This window comes from Globicephala melas, chromosome 10 (assembly GCF_963455315.2).
Source record: "Globicephala melas chromosome 10, mGloMel1.2, whole genome shotgun sequence".
NCBI lineage: Eukaryota > Metazoa > Chordata > Mammalia > Artiodactyla > Delphinidae > Globicephala > Globicephala melas.
This window is the reverse complement of record NC_083323.1, coordinates 16,915,657-16,933,258: the sequence shown is the minus strand read 5'-3', so window position 1 is coordinate 16,933,258 and position 17,602 is coordinate 16,915,657. Positions and strand designations below refer to the sequence as shown.

At 38.5% G+C, this 17,602-nt stretch overlaps 1 protein-coding gene across 2 annotated transcripts in view; it reads right to left on the bottom strand.

The window, feature by feature from the left end:
* Positions 1–1,374: 1,374 nt before the first annotated feature.
* ALDH1L2 (aldehyde dehydrogenase 1 family member L2) overlaps positions 1,375–17,602 on the bottom strand; it is a 52,253-nt gene continuing 36,025 nt past the window's right edge. Inside the window, exons 16-23 of one of the 2 annotated variants that reach the window (XM_030856191.3) lie at positions 13,715–13,802; positions 13,148–13,241; positions 11,894–11,993; positions 10,797–10,895; positions 8,232–8,397; positions 6,675–6,780; positions 3,960–4,159; positions 1,375–1,927 (exon numbers count right to left, since the gene is read on the bottom strand). In XM_030856191.3, coding sequence (XP_030712051.1) covers positions 1,872–1,927; positions 3,960–4,159; positions 6,675–6,780; positions 8,232–8,397; positions 10,797–10,895; positions 11,894–11,993; positions 13,148–13,241; positions 13,715–13,802 — 909 coding nt within the window. In that variant the 3' untranslated portion in view covers positions 1,375–1,871. Of the gene's footprint in view, positions 1,928–3,959; positions 4,160–6,674; positions 6,781–8,231; positions 8,398–10,796; positions 10,896–11,893; positions 11,994–13,147; positions 13,242–13,714; positions 13,803–17,602 lie in introns of those variants that run through there. The other variant, XM_070046440.1, reaches the window with a different exon arrangement.

Here is a 17,602-nt window from a genome sequence, read left to right as displayed (position 1 = left end):
ATTTTATTCAAATATGAACTGTCAGTTTGGACCCAGCTGGGTCCACATTTAGAATTTCACCTGTGCCGAGCTCTGAATGAGCTGTGGTACAATACAAAATACTTACAGGCAAAATTTGCTCTGTTGATCATCCAGGGTCATACCTGATATTCTTCCTATTGAATGTTTTCTGCCCCTGATTTTTGTTATTGTTGTTTATTGATTACTGATTCCCTACATTCTTCTGACGTTAAGCTGCCGAGTTTCCGAAGTAACAAGTAATCCCTAAGGGCTTCTTCAAAGCCAATGAGATAGAGATGTTTACTGAAATTTTACTTTAAAAGGAGGATTCATGGAAATTAATTGCTCTGACCACCTGCCAAAAGCTCTTCAATTCAGGATCTCACCTTCTTCTAGTCATACATGGATGGTTAGAATCTACCCACCTACTCTTGTCTGACATGAGCAATTACGTGAGTACTACACGGGTTGTAATAATTCCTCTTTCTTGAGCACAGAGAATGGTCCAGACACCTTGTTGAGTGCGTTATGTATATTATCCCGCCGGATCCTTACAACACCTAATGAGACAGGGACTTTATCCCTGTGTTATAGATGCCAAATCTGGGCTTTGAGATATTAGGTAACTAATTTGCCCAAGATCACCCAGCTAGTGGGCAGCAGAACCAATTGGTAGGAGAATGGGAAACCAAATGTCCTAGAAGGATGCATGAGCTGTAGAAAGAAAAGCACCCTTTTCCTTGTACCATTTTTCACTACATGGTATTTTCCAGTGCTGCTGTATCAGGTGCTGGGCCAGACAATGGAGGAGAAAAGCAGCATAGGAATTGATGACTACTGGAAAGGGCTGTAGGGAAATTAATTCATTGAACTAATATATCTCACTATATTTTTAAAATAGTGACGGGGAAAGCACTTAACTTTTATTGAGTATTTGAGGATTTACCACAAACAAAGCCCAGTGCAAGGTGCTGTACTAAGATTATTGCATTGAATCCTCATTCTAAGGCTTCCGAGGGAGGCACTACTGTCCCCATTTTACATATAAGGAGACTGAGGCTCTGAGAAGTTGCATAAGTTTCCCAAAGTCACATAGATAGTAAGATGGTATGGTATGAACCAAGATCAGCCTCCAAAAGCTATTTACTTTATAATACATCATACTATAAAGTCCACTTTAAAAGCTACTGACTAGAATTTAAACTATTTGGGGCCAAAGATCATGTCATTAAATTTTGTATACTCCTCAGGACATGATATAGTACCTCGTACTTGGTAGGTACTCAAGAACCGTTTCTGGGTTGGTCACTCATCACAGTGGGTTGAAAAATAGAACATCAAAGGCACAAAGATGTATCTTATTTCCAAAAACGAAAAAAAAAAAAAAAAAAAGAACTTCCTTCACATTCCTTAGAGGATATACTGTTCCTTGAGAGCAAAATTACAGAAAATCTTTTTAACAACCCCATATGCCTGGTTCAGAGGTTAAAACCTGTACATACTATACAAGGGCTCCTAACAATGCACTTTCTGTCCTATAACTGCATGATATTGACGTCTGCAAGATGAACAACCATGACGAGGTTAGTCTTGGTGGGGAACAAAAGCAGTTGATATTTTAGAAATATGTGTGGTATATGACATAGTCAAAACCCAACAACTACACATCATTTTAAGGTATAAAAGGGGTATTAGAAAATACTCAGGAACATGTGTAAATGCTTAGACACGTGGCCCGACCCTCTTTGTGGTCCTTGTGGTTTTTTTCGGCTGGTAGCTGACACCTCCTTCCTCAGCACAGCCCGGCTTCTTCAGCGTGGAGAGCTGCGGAGCGGTGCTGTCTGAGCGGGGTTCCTGATGACGGCACTGCTCTAATATTCCAGCGTCACGGTCTTGGTTTTGAGGTATTCGTTTAGAGCTTCCTCACCTAGGGAAGAGAAAAGCAGCCGATGGACCACGTTCACAGGTGGATGTGATATCGCCAGATCTTGGACACAGGTGCAGGCATATCAGTCACTAAGCGAATAGAATGGGGCTGAGGCAGTGCTTCTCACACTTTCAATTTCATGTGAATCACCTGCAGATCTTGTGACACTGTAGATTCTGATTGGATTAGGTCCGGCAGAGGCCCCGAGATGATATGTTTCTAACCACTCCCCGATGATGCTGAGGCTTGTGGGGCACAGTTTGAGGAGCGAGGGTTTAGACCAGCTACCAGGCCTTCTAAGGACCAGAGTGTCGGCTTATCACTTTTACCCCAAACCCTTCCTTTATTTCCCAGCTTGATGACAAATCTCCACGTCTATTCCTTGCCCGTTTAGGCTGAACAGAAGTGATCAGGATACTGTCCTTCTGATTACATTAAATGAAGCAGAATAGAGCAAAGAAAGTTTGAGATCATTTGGTCTCATCTTATTTTAAAGTTAAGGGAAAGGCAGTTTTCCTGACTTACATAGTATGTTAGAGACACAGGGGCATATCCAGGAAAAAATAAATAGGTCTGCCTTTCTGCTTCTATTCTGTTCCTATTTTGAGCTACCACAATCATTGATTTCTACAACAGTTAAAGGGCATGAATACCACAGGTGAAACTAATGAGTATATGATTCTGGAAGTTGACTAAACCCAGGCTTCTTAATGTTAAATTAGAATCACCTTAGGGAGCTTTTAAAATTCCTGATCCCAGGTCCTACCCCAGACCAATTAGATCAGCATCTTTCCTTTTTTTTTTAAAGCTCCCAGGTGATTCTAATCCAATGTGCACCTGGGAACCATTGGGCTGAGGGAGTTTCAAATTAGGAAGAAACTGTTAGACAAAGTCTACTGTTTTATAATAAAACAGACATGAAGTGTGTCGATCATTCTCTATCAAAAGACAAGTGGAACACTGTTGTCTCACTTTATAAAAATAATTTCCCTAAGAAAATCTCCCCATGTGTTTTGGATCCAGGGATGAAAGCCAGATTGAAGACATGAAAAAAAAAAAAAAAAGACTTTACCTTCAACTCAATGGAATTTAAAACGGGAGCCACTTTTATTGTTGCAAATACACTGCCAAAAGTCTTCACGAAAGAGAAAATGTAAAAATACCCCAAATTAACCCAATTTATGTTAGCAGACTGTAATTGCAGTAAATCACAAGCATTTCAATTTTTGAAACAACCTGCCAGACTGACTATGGGGCGTGAGAACATGGGCTGCATAGCCAACTGTCTGGCTTTGCATTCTTTTTGCCAGTGGCTGTCTGGCTGACTTTGGGCAAGTTACCCCAAATCTCTGAGCCCCATTTTTCCCATCTGTAAAATAAAGATAATAATGGCACCTACACTCCCATGGCTACTGTGAGGACTGCTCGTGCTGTTACAGGTAGAGTGTCAGAACAGGGCCTGGTACATATTTAGTGTTCAAAGTAAGCTGTAACTGGAGATGTGATAGTGTTACTGCCCACGGTGAATTACATTTTGGGCTCTCTGCAGACTCTCAGTCTGAGCTCCCAGATGCCCAGAAAACTCTGCCAGTTTCAATGTTGTCTCTGAAAGACTGCCAGCTGGCTCAGAGACAGGATTTATTCTTGGGGCTAGCCGGTTATTGCCTTCTACCCATTTTCCTTTCTTGGTTCCACTTGGTCCCATGACGTCTAAACCAAGTTCATGCTGAATGTCAGGTTAAAAAAAAAAAACAAACCTAACATATTTTAGCTAAAAGATATTGTCAGGGTTTTCTTTTCAACACGAATCTTCTTTTTTAAAAGGAAACACTTTTCCACACAATTTGAGTACTTTTCTATATTTACGTTATGTTCAATAAAAATGTTTAACTTTGAAAAAAATGAGTACTCTTGAAAGCCCAGATCCAACTGCCATGTAGGAAATGCCCTTTAAAGCAATACAAGAGTGTTGCAGGAAGCATGAAGCGGACTGTTCTGTGATGTGCAGTAGAAAGGTAAGGCATATTCATACCTAAGTCTTTTCCAAAGCCAGACTGCTTAACTCCACCAAAAGGGGCTGCCACATCCGTCTTGTTGTAGGTGTTAATGAAAACAGTTCCTGCGTCTAGCTTTTCACTCACATACATAGCTTTATTTATGTCTCTCGTAAAAACCCCTGAGGCCAAGCCATACTCTGTATTATTTGCTCGCTGCAGCACTCCATCGATGTCCCTGCAAGATGTTTTTAGAAGACATAAAACCTCATTAAATGCAAAAGCAAAACACTTTCATTTTCTGTTCTAATGTTTTTCCCCTCCGTGCTAGAAACAGGAACACATTACTGCCAATGTGCTTACATTTTTATAAATGAAATATTCCAGGCTTACACCAAAAGAAACTCCCAATGAAATATTACAACTCTAGTATTATATTTTTCACATATATCATGAAACACCTTTTAAAATCTGAAGTCATCTTTTCAGCCTTCTTCATTGCTTCTCCTTCATGATTACCCCATTTGTTTTCCTCTCCCTTGAGCTCCATTTACAGACATATTCTCAGAGCACCTGCAGTGTCCCTCCATCTATTCAGATTTTACATGCACATTTCAAGGCTCATTCACTCGATGCCTCATCCTGAAGCCTTCCCAGATCCCACCAGTGCCACTGTTTAGGCAGTGTAGTGTAGTGGCCCGGTGAGAAGGCTCCACAGCCAGACTGCCTGGGTGACCTTGGGTGAATCATTTCATCTCCCCTGCTTTTGTTTATTCTTGTGAAAAAATGGAAATAATAATAATAGCACCTGTCTTCTTGTCATGAGGATTAAATGAGCTAATAGTGTCTGAAGCACAGGAAATGCTCAATGAAAGTTAGCTATAATAGGGTAGCGCATATTCCTCCAATTCAGTATTTTGGTTTACCTTTTCGTGTATTTGGTGTTCACCCTCCAACTAGACTGGAACCCCCCCGAGGGCAGGGATAACATCTTGCTTTTCTGTATACTAGGGTGTTGCACCATCACGTGAGAGTGAACGCAGTTAATATGCCAATCCAATAAAAGGGTAGTAAATCATCCTTAAATGGGTCTGGTGACTTCCCTGCCTTTTGACTCAGTATGTGTACACACCAAGTAAGTGCAGGTGTGAACCTGCTCTTCTCTCAGTTGGGTCCAGTTCCAACATGCCTGCCATAGTGTGAGTATCTCATCTTTATGAGTATCATACTAATGTTAAAAAAATGCATGAACTACAACATGGCCAGCAAATGTAAGCCAAGATTTTATCTGGGGCTCCGGCAAAGAAACACGATTTCTTTTCCAAAACTGGAGCGAAAATTAGTTGTGCTGAATTCTTTGAGAGACAGCATAGGCTTCAATGTGGTGTCTTCCCAAGGGATTTTCAAAGGTAATCTTGACTATACACAGTCTTCAACTCTCATGAGAAATGTGGACTCTAACTTGGAAAGGACTGAGGCTCTGCTAAAACTCTCACACTTGATGCATTGCACCCGATTGCACTGCGAATACTTACAGCCTGGACTAAGGCCGAAAGACGGCTGTATGCCATTGCCCGTTGAGGACTACTGAGACGACATAGCTTCACAGCACACCTTGCCCACTTTTAGAATAATAACGAGCGTAATGACTGCAGTGTCACCAACAGCAAACACTTGACTTATTTAACACTTAGAATGACCCAAAAAGGTAGATACTATTAATAACCCAACTTCACAAATAGATAAACTGCACAAATAGAGAAACTTAATAGAGGAATTAAGTGGCCCAAGCCCACAGAGGTGGTCAGTGCAGACTCTACCTGCTACACCTCCCACCTAGGCCCTCTGGGGTTAATTGTCCGTCTCCTTGTCTGTCTCCCCTATTAGATGGTGACCTCCTTGAGGACAGGAACTGTGACTTATCTAGGCTTACATCCCCTAAAACTGGCTTCTAATATCTGCATATTTAACACAAGGACCATCCTATGGGGAAACTTATAATAAGGAAAAGACGGTAACAGGGCATCCTTGGATCAGTATGTCAAAAGGTTACTCACTACAGCTTAGTGTCCCCAAAGGTCTCTCACAGTATGTCTGTTCAAGACCAAGAAGTCCTTCTGAACTCTGTATTCTGTTTTCTCATTGGTTAAAGGAAAACTAAAGCCAGAATTCTGAAGAATTGTGTGCAGTATACCATGAGAGTCTATTGTGTTAAATATTCTGATATGAGCTCAGTTACCATATGGCCCTCTTTGGTATGCTAAACACTGAGCATATCAAAGTTTCAGGCACCATAACAAACCAGTATGTCATTCACGGTTGATTATATGGTGATTGTGGACATTTCTACAAAGAGTTGAGTATTAGGCTTTTGGGGGCATGATCCCCTATGGAGAAAACACTCTTTCTTTGGGAAAATCAGATTTCATAGATGATGCCTTCCCTAGAAATGTAAATGCGAAAACCAGTTCTGTTATTCTCAGTTACTGACCATATTCCAGAGACATTTCAAATGCTGACTGTACAAAAACTAAAACTTAGCGAACATCCCATAATGTCAGCCATTAGTTTAAACTAAGGAGCAAAAATATATTACAATCTACATTGGTTAGCATTCTCTTCTAATTATTAAGACAATTACTCTTATGGTAGAAAATTATATGTTCATTGATTTTATGCTCTGTACATACCACAATGACAGAAAAAAGAAAAGTATCTAGGCAATCCGGTCAAATTATGCCTGAGGAACATACCCATTTTGGAATTTAGAAATGACCATAATAGGCCCGAAGGATTCCTCTTTGGCAAGATACATGTGGTCTTCCACATCTGTGAAGACAGTAGGTTCCATAAAAAAGCCTATTTGAAAAACAGAAGAAAATAACATCAATTAAAGGGTAATTTTCAATTAGTAGTTCTCTCGTTTAATTACATTATAAATTTTTTTCTTCCGTTATGGGTCAGTAAAACCAAGAAGACTTTCATTTTCCTATTTGGTGTTAGCATTCCTAGGTTATTATATTTTTAATGTCCTTATTACAAAACTTTCAAACATATGTAAAAGTAGAGAAAATAGTATAATGAATAGTAAAATAAATCTTTATGCATATTTTGCCATATTTGATTCTTTTTTTTCTTGCTGAAATAGCTTAAAGCAAATTCCAGAGATTACAATTTATACTCCACAAGTACGTCAGTACAAACCTGTAAAAAACAAGGACATTTTATTACACACCACAATACATTATCACACCTAACAAAATTAACGCCAATTCCTTATTCATAGTTTATATTTCAATTCCTTTTTTTAAGTTCCAATTTTTTAATTGAGATGCAATGACATAGAACATATTAGTTTCAGGTGTACACCATAATGATTCGATACTTGTATTCAATTTCTGATTTCTGGAAAATATCTTTTTATGGTTGACTTGTTTGATTCAGAATTCAAATAAGTTCCATACTGCATTTGGTTGTTAGATAGCATAAGGGTCCAATAACTTTAGAATATTTCTCCCCTTTACCCTGCCCCTTATTTTTCATGCCATTGACTTGTTAAACAGACTGGTTCAGTTGTCCTGCAGAATATTTTATGCATTTCAGATTTGTCATTGCTTCCTTGAGATGATATTTAATTTGTTCCTCTATCCCCTGTATTTCTTGTAAATGGAAAATATGACCTAAAGGCATGAGTAAATTCATGGTTAAACATTTTTGGCAAGAATACTTCATAGACGATGCTGTGTTACACACTGAATCCCACAGGGGGCACATCATAACCAGCTGTCCTGCTGGTGCTCAATCTACCTACAACAGTAAAACATGAGGTTTTCCAGTTGTTGTTTGTTTGTTTTTCTCCCCTTTTGGGTATCATGACATTGAGCCATTCACATACTTCTGTAACAAGTACTACCTTAGACAACAGGAATGAATCCTTCCCAGGCTAAGCTGGCTAAGATTAAATCCCACGTTGCCAGGAATGAAAATCACCAGTGCCTGAATAACACCGTATCCATTACACTTGTTTACTTATGCTGCTAAGGGCCTGTCACATCCATTTTATTTGATTTTAACGGCCTCGTAAAGCAGGATATGCACATTTCATCACATTTTACAACTGAGGCTCAGAAGAACTGTTGTTGAAGGTGTCACAGCTTATAAGTGGCCAAGCAGGATCTAGAAAGTAATTCTTATCATAACGTAAATGACACTACTTTTGAGGCAAGATGGTGCTGCAACGAAAACTGTTACCATTTATTCCGACTTAAGAAGCCAGGCCCCCAGCACACCTCCTATGGAGGTGGTCTTACCTGGCCTTTGGACTTGTCTTCCTCCGTACACCAAGGTGGCCCCCTCTTTCACTCCGGCTTCACAGTACTGCAGGAGCTTTTCCAGATGGGCCTTATGATTTTGGGGCCCGTGATCAGTAGATCTGTCAAGTGGATCACCAATTTTCATCTTTTTAATTTCTTCCACCTGTACGTCACCCAGTTCACAAAACACAATTGACTGTTAATAATAAGAATGGATACCCTTGACCGAGTTTCTACTGTGTGATAGGTGTTGTACTAAGCTGTTCAAAGATGTGTCCTCATTTAGTCTTCAGTAGCACTGGAGGTAGATATTTATTATTTCCATCTTATATGAGGAAACCGAGGATCAGAAAGGCTAAGTGACTCGCCCAAGGGCACACAGCCACTAAATACTGTAGAGTTTCCTTGCCTTGAAAGCCCAAGTTTGTAACCACTGAGTTTTAAAATTATCCCGAATGCTAATTCATTAAAATAGCAAACCTGATGTTCTGGAATTTTTGTTAATACAGCATACCTACACTCTACATGGCAAAATAATTTCAAAAATGGCCACATTGTTGTCTTTTTCCTTTCCCCAAATGTGGAAGACTGCCCTTGTGAAATTCTCACAGTACAGCCACACCAGAGGATATACTAGAATGTTCCAATGAAAAACCATCTTTATCGAAGAATGTTCATCACTGATATGTGCTCCTTGGTTATCTTAATCTATTTCTGCGTTTCCTGATGTTAAGTCCAATTCTACTAAGGAGAAAGAAAGGGAGTGGCCCCCACAGGGCCATGAATTTGAGTTTAGGTCTGGCAATAATCCCTCAGTAAGTGCTCAAGAAATACGTGCTGAATGAATAAATGAATACTGTTCATATGTGTGCAAAACATGTTTGTTGATGGACTGATACAGCAAATCCTTGACATTTCTGGTCTCAGCATTTTAAATTTCAGCAAGTTGCTGTGAAAGCCCATGACGTGTAGTGCTGTACCTTGCATTTTACTAAGGCACAAAACTGAATTATGGGGATGTTCACGAGGCAGCCACTGCCCTCCAGCTGCCTCTCCATATGACTTCCTTGTTTTCCACTCTCATGAGGAAAGATGCCTTTGCTTCTTGCAGGGTGGGATGGGGGAATTGGCTCTGAAGGAAAAAAGGCTGGGTGCTGGTTTTTTAAATAGAAACAAATTCGTGATTACTATTACCATAATAATGATAGAGTGTAGTATTTTTTTTTTTTAATTAATTAATTTTATTTTTGGCTGTGTTGGGTCTTCGTTGCTGTGCACGGGCTTTCTCTAGTTGCGGCGAGCGGGTGTTACTCTTTGCTGTGGTGCGCGGGCTTCTCATTGCGGTGGCTTCTCCTGTTGCGGAGCACGGGCTCTAGGCGCGCAGGCTTCAGTAGTTGTGGCACATGGGCTCAGTAGTTGTGGCTCACAGGCTCTAGAGCGCAGGCTCAGTAGTTGTGGTGCACGGGTTTAGCTGTTCCCCGGCGTGTGGGATCTTCCTGGACAAGGGCTCGAACCTGTGTCCCCTGCATTGGTAGGCAGATTCTTAACCACTGAGCCACTGTGGAAGTCCCTGTGTAGTATGTTTAGAGTTCATTTTAGCCACAGAATTCATCTTAGTAGTTCTATGAATGACGTTTAGTCTCATATTTATGGAATCATGCCCAACTACGGGGGTATGTACGTATCTATCTATCTATCTTAGTGGAGGAAATTATATACTATCATTTAACTGTAAATTCAGGATTTGTAAGAATCTAGTGGTATATCTCTCATAGCCAATTTAGGGATTTATAATAATCTAGGAGTATATCTTCTACAAATATCAAGGATCTAATATACTATAAATGCAGAGCAAGGTATAGGTAGTAATAGCTCTTAAGCATACCTTGTCAAGTTTTCTAATATAGACCTATAACTTTTCACTATGAAAAGTCATAGGGACTTCCCTGGTGGCTCAGTGGTTAAGAATCCACCTGCCAATGCAGGGGACACGGGTTCGAGCCCTGGTCCAGGAAGATCCCACATGCCGCAGAGCAACTGAGCCCATGCACCACAACTGCTGAGCCTTCACTCTAGAGCCCGTGCTCTGCAACAAGAGAAGCCACCGCAGTGAGAAGCCCACACACCACAACAAAGAGTAGCCCCCGCTCACTGCAACTACAGAAACCCCACGCGCAGCAACGAAGACCCAATGCAGCCAAAAATAAATAAATAAATAAAAATTTTTTTAAAGAAAAATTATAAACATATAAAAGTAGGTAAATAATATAAGGAAACTCCACATACCCATCAGTCAGCTTCCACAACTGCCAACTCATGACCAATTTATTCCCCCACTTACTTCCTTCCCTTTTGGATTATTTTGAAGCAAAGTCCAGATATCATAGTCTAATCTGTAAATATGTCAGAAACTACTTCTAAAAGATAAGGATTGTGTTCTTTTTAAAAAATATAACCATAGCACTATCATCACTATCATAACTATCATTAATAATCCCAGAAGTACTTTTAAAGTAAAGGCAATTTCTATACAAATCACAGAGCAAATTTGAAGACGCTTACCACTCTCGTCACAAATTCATCATGGATGGATTCTTCCACAAACAACCGACCAGCTGCAATACAGTTCTCTCCTTTGTTGAAAAATACTGCTCCCATGCCCTTCGGCAGCAAAAGAGAAAATACTGTTATTGCTTGGGAAGTCAAGATTGCCGTAAAATTGCACACACTGAGAATTAGATGTTATTGGAAGACAGCAGACAACACAGAGAAGACAGAGAAAAACACAAGCCCTTGGCCAAGTTAGTGTTGCTTGGAGGTTCTTGGTTTTGATATTTTTAGGAATTTTGCTTCTCCTTTCCCCCTTTTGGTCCATGAGTACTTAAAAAAAAATGTACATAACATGAAGGACATAGTGATAAAAACAGATTTTGTGTTGCAAGAAAATTTAGATTATTCTATACATTTAAATGTAATATTTCTATACCAAATTTTGCTTTTAAAAATCTCTACATCAGTTTAAATAAATCATGAATGTTTATAAATCTCTACATCAGTTTTAAAATCCTGGCCTCCAAGTTTCAAAAACACGTTTAATTATAATGACATTATTTTTTTAAATTAAGTGCCCTGAGCAGTCCCAAATCTAAACATAAAGAGAATGGTTTCTGTTTATGATTAGATAGAACCAAGCGTTGGGCTTCCCTGGTGGCGCAGTGGTTGAGAATCTGCCTGCCAATGCTGGGGACATGGGTTCGAGCCCTGGTCCGGGAAGATCCCACATGCCATGGAGCAACTAGGCCCGTGCACCACAACTACTGAGCCTGTGCTATAGAGCCTGCGAGCCACAACTACTGAGCCCGCACACCACAACTACTGAAGCCCACACACCTAGAGCCTGTGCTCCGCAACAAGAGAAGCCACCACGATGAGAAGCCTGTGCACCGCAACGAAAGTAGCGCTCACCGCAACTAGAGAAAGCCCATGTGCAGCAACGAAGACTCATCGCAGCCAAAAATAAAATCAATTAACTAATTAAGTAAAAAAAAAAAACGAAAAAAACACCCCAACCAAGCGTCATTCTAAGGTTCCTGATGAGAAGGAGGTAGAATGTGTTTCCGAAGTGGGCACCTAGTTAGGTGGACTTGACCTACTCTTACCATTCGTACGGCCTTGTCAAGTTCACAGTCACTGAATATTATAAGTGGGGATTTGCCACCGAGTTCAAGGGAAACTTTCTTCAAGTTGCTCATAGCACAGCTAGAGAAAAATAAAGGGAATATGAGCATTTAGTTTGTCTATCAGTTTCTCTCTCTGTTTCTTCAACCATAAATTACTACTTAGCATGGGAAATATAACTGAGCCTCAGAAATATTAAGAAACTTATTCAAAGACAAAACATGAATGGTAGAATGGTGATAACAGTTGAAGCTGGGTGATGAGCACACAGGAGTTCATTACACTATTCTGTAAGCTTTGTGAATATTAGAAATCTTTTGTAATAGAAACGGGTTTCTTTTTAAATTCTGTGGTCAAATGATTAGAGATTATCATATGTAAATTCAGATTCTTTAGGTGTAAGAATTTTGGTTACATAAAGACCTGGCAAAGAATTTAACCTTTAACCAGATTACTGGCACATCGGGGGAAAAAAATCAATTTTTAGAAGCATACTGTTTATTTCTCCCTGTTTGCAAAAGTATTGTTATTTAAAGTGTTTTAAAAATACTCTTAAAAATTCAGAAAGAAGGAAAAAAATCACAGGATTCCACTCCATGGCTCAATGGCAACTATTTTGTTTTTTTACAATTTTGATATACTTATTTCTGGTCTGTATCCAAGCACAGCCTTTGTCTTATTTAACATAGTTAGGATTACCCAATATATACAATTTTATACCTTATTTTTCTTTCTATTTACCGTTTAACACTCCAATGTTATTAAAATTCGACATGACTGCACAGTATTCTATTACATTAACAAACTTTAACCACTGCCATATTTTGGACATTTAGATGGTTTGCATTTTTCTGAACTAACGTTACTGCTTTTTAGGAATTAATTTTATAAATAATCCAGATTTGATTTGTCTTTTATATGTCTTTTCAATTTCTTACTTATGCTCCAAAACCAATTTGGGCTCCAGCTTTAGTACTGAAAATGTTTTGTGCTTAATGATTGTTAAAGCTATCAGAACTTTCAGTACAACTCTGGTTTTGGTGACTCTGGGCTTTACACTTTGGAAAGTATTTTATTGTATTCAAACATTTCAAAACCCTACTGTGGTAAGATTTCTCTTCTAAATTCGATGTTATTTTTCTCCCTCCAAAAGCACCCTATTTAAAAAAGCAAAAACAAAGCCAAAGACCTGGTTTTACAGGATTTTTAGCAAATCAACACACTAAAACCAATACCTCTTCATGATCTGTTTGCCAATCAGAGTGGAACCAGTGAAACCGAGTTTCCGGATATCAGGATGTTCAGAAAGGCGCTGTCCTGCTATGCCACCTGTGGAATTACGGAATAAAACACAGACTGAAACATTATCGAGTTCTTATGGTAAAGGTGGCTTTGAATTCATTGAAGTAGATTTCTAAGCTCTCATTTAAATCTCAGTTTTACACTTTCTGTACTAATAACAAAGTGACAAAAATCTGAATAATATCCTCCATGCAACTGTCAGTACCCCAAAGATGGGTATGCCTTGATTTTTTAATCTTCCAAAGCCATTTTTAAAAATTGAAATGGGCCACCGTAGGGTGGTTTTACAATGTTGTACAATTTCCACCCCTCCCACCCTACTCACCTGCCACTGTATTTCCACTTTCAGATTTTAGCACATGGTAAGTATGTTTATACTTAACTGGTAAACTGTATTTAGTTTTAATATAGTTATAAGTCAGGACAAAACACCAGTGGGAAAACTCAGCTACCCTTGAACCATTCATTAGTTACAGCAAAGTGGGTCCTTGCTGGCTTACCTGAGCCTGGAATGATGTTGATTACCCCCTTTGGAAAGCCTGCTTTAACAGAGAGCTCTGCAAACTTCAAAGCAGTCAAGGGCGTGACCTGAGCAGAAGCAGACAGCAATTACCTACTTCAGATTCTGTCCTGTCCTTTAGATCAGCACCCAGCTTTCCTGCTATGGCCGTACCACAGTTCATTTTATTTTTTCTTTTATTGTGACGTAATTTCTGACTTACAGCAAAGTTGCAAAAAATAGTACAAACAATTCCTATGTATCCATCACCCAGATTCCTCAAATGTTAACATTTTACTACGTTTGCTTTATCTTCCTTCTCTCTCCCAATGTTTTTTGAACTGTTTAAGAAGTAAAATTTGATGTGTCCCTTTACCTCTAAATACTTTTGTGTACATTTCTTAAAAACAAAGGATTCTTTTATATAACCACAATACAATCACCAGAATCAGGAAATTAACAACTGCTAGAATACCTAATTTACACTCCTTTTTCAGTTTTCACCAATGGTCCCAATAATGTGCTTTATAGAAAAAGAAGATCCAAGATCACGCATTGCATTTAGTTACCACGTCTATAGTTTCCCTTCCTCTGAAAGAGGTTCAGAGTTTTCTTTTATATTTCATTACACTGACGTTTTCGATAAAAACAGACCAGTTATTTTGTACAATGTCCTTTTGTCTGGATTTGCTGTTTCCACGTGATTAGATTCAGGTTATGCACTTTTGGCAAGAACACCACAGGAGTGATGCTGAATTCTCCTCAGTGCATCATATCAAGAGGAACATGCTGTTGAATAGTCCCAATGTTGGAAAGGTTAACTTTGATCCTTTGGTAAAGGTGATCTGCCAGGTTTTATCACTGTAAGTTACTGTAAAAAGAAAGGCAGCTACTTTGAGACTTTACTCTTTGTAGTTAATAAATATTTTTTAGGGAGCTACTTTGAGGCTATTTAAATATTCAGTTACTCCTCAAATTTCCACTAGTTTTAGTATCCATTGATGATTCCTGCCTGAATCAATCATTATTATGATGGTTGCTAAGTGGTGATTTTCTAATTCCATCATTCCTTCTACATATATTCATTAGTTGGCTTTCCACTATAAGAGCTTTCCCTTCTATTTAATCAATTAACATCAGTGTGAACTCATGGATTCTTACTTTATTCAAATGGTTATAATCTTTTACTACTGTTAATTTTTTTGAGGTTCAAATTGTTCCAGCTTTGGCTGATGGATCCTGTGTGGATCCTCTGCCTTTCTGACATGTCCCGATCATTCTTTGAGCATTTCCTTGCTTTTTGGCCCAACAAGATGTTCCAGGCACATCTTGTATTTTCCCTGTTCCAACCATTTTTTCAAGAGGCCCAGGTTTCTTTTAGTGCAGAATAGTATTTTAAAACTGTGATATAATGGGAAATATATATTTGGTCTTTGTCTCTGGGTCCTGGCCCAGAGTTCCTAAAACCTTGGAATCTCAAATGAAAAATGCCTTCCATATGTTAATGAAATGGCTGGTAGCTGGGAGCCCCTTAGGTAGCTTCAGGATGGGTTTTTGTAGCCAGAAAGATCGGGCCATGGTTAGAGAGTTGGAACTTTCAGCCCCAAACCAGGGGAGAGGGACTGAAGTTTGAGTTCAATCACCGACAGCCAATGATTTAATCAGTCGTACCTATGAAATGGAATTTCCATAAAGACCTCTCAACAGTGGGTTGAGGGCGCATTCTATCCTTCTTTCTGTTCATATCTGTAACTCTCTTCAACAGTGAAAAGCATAGCTCCCAATATCCACAATATATTTACTTGTTTGCTTAATCCTAAAATGTACAGAAAGTAATTTGAGAATTATTAAGCCATGTCCCTGTGAAAAAGAAGCCTACTAACTTCAATACTTATTTTCAGTGCTTTTGCCTCTAGTCTGAGGACATAGAGTGCAAGTGTCATTCACAAGTTACTCGGGTGAGTGCTTCCTCACTCCCTTCGGCGTGGTGATGTCGTTCATTTGAAATTTGGCTTGACTGATTTTTTTTGTATTCGATTTTGGCCTCATCTACGTTGATTGTGTTTCTTTTCTTTATTTGTTCATTTGCTGTCTTGTTGAGTATGGGAAACATGCTTCCCAAAGTGAGGACTATGCAAAAGCACATTCAGAGAAGTGTCGTTCTCCTGGCCAACCACCTCCCACCCCCAGTCCTTTCCACCGCATCCTGCCCAAGTCTTGTAGTTAATCAACCTAATTAGTCTCCGGTTTATCCCTCGTATGTTTCTTTTTGCTCAAATGAAAACATACTTATTTTCCCTTTCTTTTTACAAAAAAATTGGTATAGTTGTGGATCTCATTTTAAAGATCTATTACAGCAATGCATATCTCAGAAGCAAAATGAAAGTCATATTTTTACACTCTTAAAAAGCAATGCTGATCAAGTCTTAAATTAGTACTCGGTTACCTTGGTCTCAAAAAATGGAATGGGCAAAAATTGAGCTGTGAATAGAAAATAGTAGAGCTATTTTATTTTGTATATTTTAACGGAAGAAGATGTGAAATAAATCAAACATAACTAACATTTATTATGTGGCTGGATAATGGTACTCTCACTCCGTCTGAATGAAGGTCAGATGGTCACTGGTCACAGAGGTACGTGTGTTATCCTAGGAAAGAATAGGAGCTCACAAGGCCAAGGGAAAAACAGTGGTTTCCTCACTTGCTCCTGTGCTTTCAGAATATTGCCGTGTGTTGACGTTTACAGGCCAGGTTGCATGGGTTCATAGACTATGTTGTTGTTTTAACTAATGCAAACTTCATAAATGATCAAGTGACTTAAAAAGAATCTACATAGAAACTGCATAATAAATAATACTAATATATTACTAATAATAAATAATACTAATATATTACTAAATAATACTAATAATACTAAACAAATACAAGTAAACAACAAGAAAAAAGCAGGGTTAACATTTTTCCTCCTTCTAGTAACAGGTCCATGACAATAACATTGTGAGGTTTAAAAAAAATGGCAATCTAGTTAGACTTGACAAGAAATTTCAAATGCCCAAATATTTGAAATTGTCAAGAAGATATTTCAAATAGTGGATTTATACCTACTATAGTTAAAGACAATCCTAGACCAAAGTGTATATTATTATGCCTTAGTATGAAGTCATCATGATTAGAAAGACTTTTTAAAAAACTATCCTAAATTAGTGATAAGATTTTTAAAGTAAGAATAGAAAGATTTTATGCCATTAATAAATAAAATAAAACAAATTGTTTCATCTTTATCTCATTCCTTTTCATTTTATTGATTTTCTTCCATTTGGCTAACCAACAGGAATATAGGTTTATATTATGGCAGGATTATAGGTTTAAATGATATATGCAAAAGCATTTAGCAGTGTTCTGGGCACGAGTAGGTCATTATTAAATATTAAATTAAAAAAGGTGTTAGAGCCTGACAGAGCTGGACCAGTTCAGACCATGGGAATCTGTACTTCTTACTGGTCAAGGGGGGAAAGCCAACTGATTCAGCCCTCCTGCCATTTCCACAGGGCCTTAATACTATCAATGGTTTCATATCATAATAAAAAGATACCTCCCACATAACAATGGCAACTTTGGGTCTTTCATTCTCAGGATTAAAATGATAATCAATCATTAAACTATCAGTTTTAAATTGCAGATAGAGTTAGACTAATTTCCACAGGAACAGAAATTTTATGTCTTTGTCACTGATAATATGCCTGGCAAACAGTGGGCACTCAATACATGTTTGTAAATTTTGAACATTCTATGTAATCACTAGGGTTTTCCAATGCTTAGCACTCTCTCTGGATGCCATATAGTGGTTCTCAACCCTGACTGTACCTTAGAAACTAATGTGAAGATTTTA